The sequence below is a fragment of the Penaeus japonicus genome, unplaced genomic scaffold (assembly GCF_977035675.1).
Source record: "Penaeus japonicus unplaced genomic scaffold, GWHDUDI00000001_assembly GWHDUDI00000018, whole genome shotgun sequence".
Lineage (NCBI taxonomy): Eukaryota > Metazoa > Arthropoda > Malacostraca > Decapoda > Penaeidae > Penaeus > Penaeus japonicus.
In genome coordinates this window covers 35544521-35547020 of record NW_028234420.1, presented here as the reverse complement: position 1 = coordinate 35547020, position 2500 = coordinate 35544521, and the positions used below count along the sequence as shown (strand labels likewise).

General features: G+C 39.6%; 1 protein-coding gene across 1 annotated transcript in view; it reads right to left on the bottom strand.

Annotated features, from left to right (window-relative positions):
* The window catches only part of LOC122253637 (zwei Ig domain protein zig-8), a 31393-nt gene that overhangs the window by 2097 nt on the left and 26796 nt on the right, over window positions 1-2500 (bottom strand). Inside the window, exon 8 of the mRNA XM_086546905.1 lies at window positions 378-507. Within this exon, the coding sequence (XP_086403031.1) occupies window positions 378-507 (130 nt within the window). The remainder of the gene's footprint in view (window positions 1-377; window positions 508-2500) is intronic.

The following is a 2500-nucleotide window of genomic DNA, read 5'->3' as shown; positions in this document are numbered from 1 at the left end:
GGAGCGGCCATACAAGGCGAAGATAAGTAGGTTAACTGAAAATAAAGGTTACTGAGAGGCATATATACATCACAGACATACATTTAGAACAGATTTATATATGGCAACAACTTACCCCCAAAAAGTAGACTTAAAAAAACAACAGCAATTTTTTTTTACCGCATCATAATACATATAGAGCAGATTTATATATATCAACAACTTACCCAAAAAAGTAGACTTAAAAAAAAAAAAAAAAACCAGCAAAAAAAGTTACCACATCATAATAACAAGCAATATCGAAGATCACAAAAGCTAAAAAAAAAAAAAAAAATGTAAAAGAAAGAAAAGACACATACGAAGAGATCCATCAGACAACAGACCTCTTCAAGACCTACCCAGTATAATGTGCAGAGTAATTGATGCACTCTTGGCGTGGTCTGGGGAACACGTATAGTTCCCAGAGTCTGTCCTTCCCACAGAGGTGAGGGTGAGGATGCTGCCGTCACGGGTCTTCTCGACTCGTACCTGCAACAGAGATCCTAGTCTTACTGGCAGGATACTAGGATGCTAGGATGCTGGGATTATGCGCTGGGTTCCTAGGAATACCAGGAGTCTAAGTTTATGCGCTGGGTTTCTAGGAATCTAAGATTATGCATTGGTTCCTAGGAATCTAAGATTATGCATTGGGTTCCTAGGAATACCAGGAATCTAAGATAATGCGCTGGGTTCTTAGGAATACCAGGAATCTAAGATAATGCGCTGGGTTCTTAGGAATACCAGGAATCTAAGATTATGCGCTGGGTTCCTAGGAATACCAGGAATCTAAGATTATGCGCTGGGTTCCTAGGAATACCAGGAATCTAAGAGTATGCGCTGGGTTCCTAGGCAAACTAGGAATCTAAGATTATGCGCTGGGTTCCGAAGAATCTAAGATTATGCATTGGGTTCCTAGGAATCTAAGATTATGCGCTGGGTTCCTAGGAATACCAGGAATCTAAGATTATGCGCTGGGTTCCTAGGAATACCAGGAATCTAAGATTATGCGCTGGGTTCCTAGGCAAACTAGGAATCTAAGATTATGCGCTGGGTTCCGAAGAATCTAAGATTATGCATTGGGTTCCTAGGAATCTAAGATTATGCATTGGGTTCCTAGGAATAAGAGGAATCTAAGATTATGCGCTGGGTTCCTAGGAATACCAGGAATCTAAGATTATGCGCTGGGTTCCTAAGAATAAGAGGAATCTAAGAGTATGCGCTGGGTTCCTAGGAATACCAGGAATCTAAGATTATGCGCTGGGTTCCTAGGAATACCAGGAATCTAAGATTATGCGCTGGGTTCCTAGGAATACCAGGAATCTAAGATTATGCGCTGGGTTCCTAGGAATACCAGGAATCTAAGATTATGAAATGGGTTCCTAGGAATACCAGGAATCTGAGATTATGGGGTGGGTTCCTAGGAATACCAGGAATCTGAGATTACGGAATGGGTTCCTAGGAATACCAGGAATCTAAGATTTTGCGCTGGGTTCCTAGGAATACCAGGAATCTAAGATTATGGGGTGGGTTCCTAGGAATACCAGGAATCTAAGATTACGGAATGGGTTCCTAGGAATACCAGGAATCTAAGATTATGCGGTGGGTTCCTAGGAATACCAAGAATCTAAGATTATGGGGTGGGTTCCTAGGAATACCAGGAATCTAAGATTACGGAATGGGTTCCTAGGAATACCAGGAATCTAAGATTATGCGCTGGGTTCCTAGACATACTAGGAATCTAAGATTATGCGCTGGGTTCCTAGGAATATCATGAATCTAAGATTATGCGCTGTGTTCCTAGGAATATCATGAATCTAAGATTATGCAAATGTTACCAAATATCAACAGGATTACGAAGACAACATTAAAAAAAAACCAACACAAAATATTTACATAGCCAAGCAGTCCGGAGGAAAGGTTAACCAAATTTCCCCCTTACCACACTTGTCGAGAAGAAGAAAAAAAAGAAGATCAAGGAAATTGGAAAAAAAGAGAGAGGATATTGGACTCTCACAGAGGAGAGGCGAACGAAAAGGAAATAGAAACAGGGGAAATCACTATAAACATCGTGTTCTGGTGACATGACACGGCACACGGAGCGAGCATGTGGAAATGGAGTCAAGTGATACAGGGACATGGGAAAAAAGAAAAGAAAAGCATATATATATATGTATATGTATGTATATATATATATATATATATATATATATATATATATATATATATATGTATGTATGTATGTATGTATGTATGTATAACCATACATATACTTTGTGTGTGTGTGTGTGTGAGTGTGTCTGCATCTGCATGCATGTGTATACACACACACACACACACACACACACACACACACACACACACACACACACACACACACACACACACACACACACACACATAGACCTTTGATCATTGAATGGCATTCATGACGAAGAATGGAAGTAATCATGAAAATGTATATAATATAATAGAAGGATTTTTT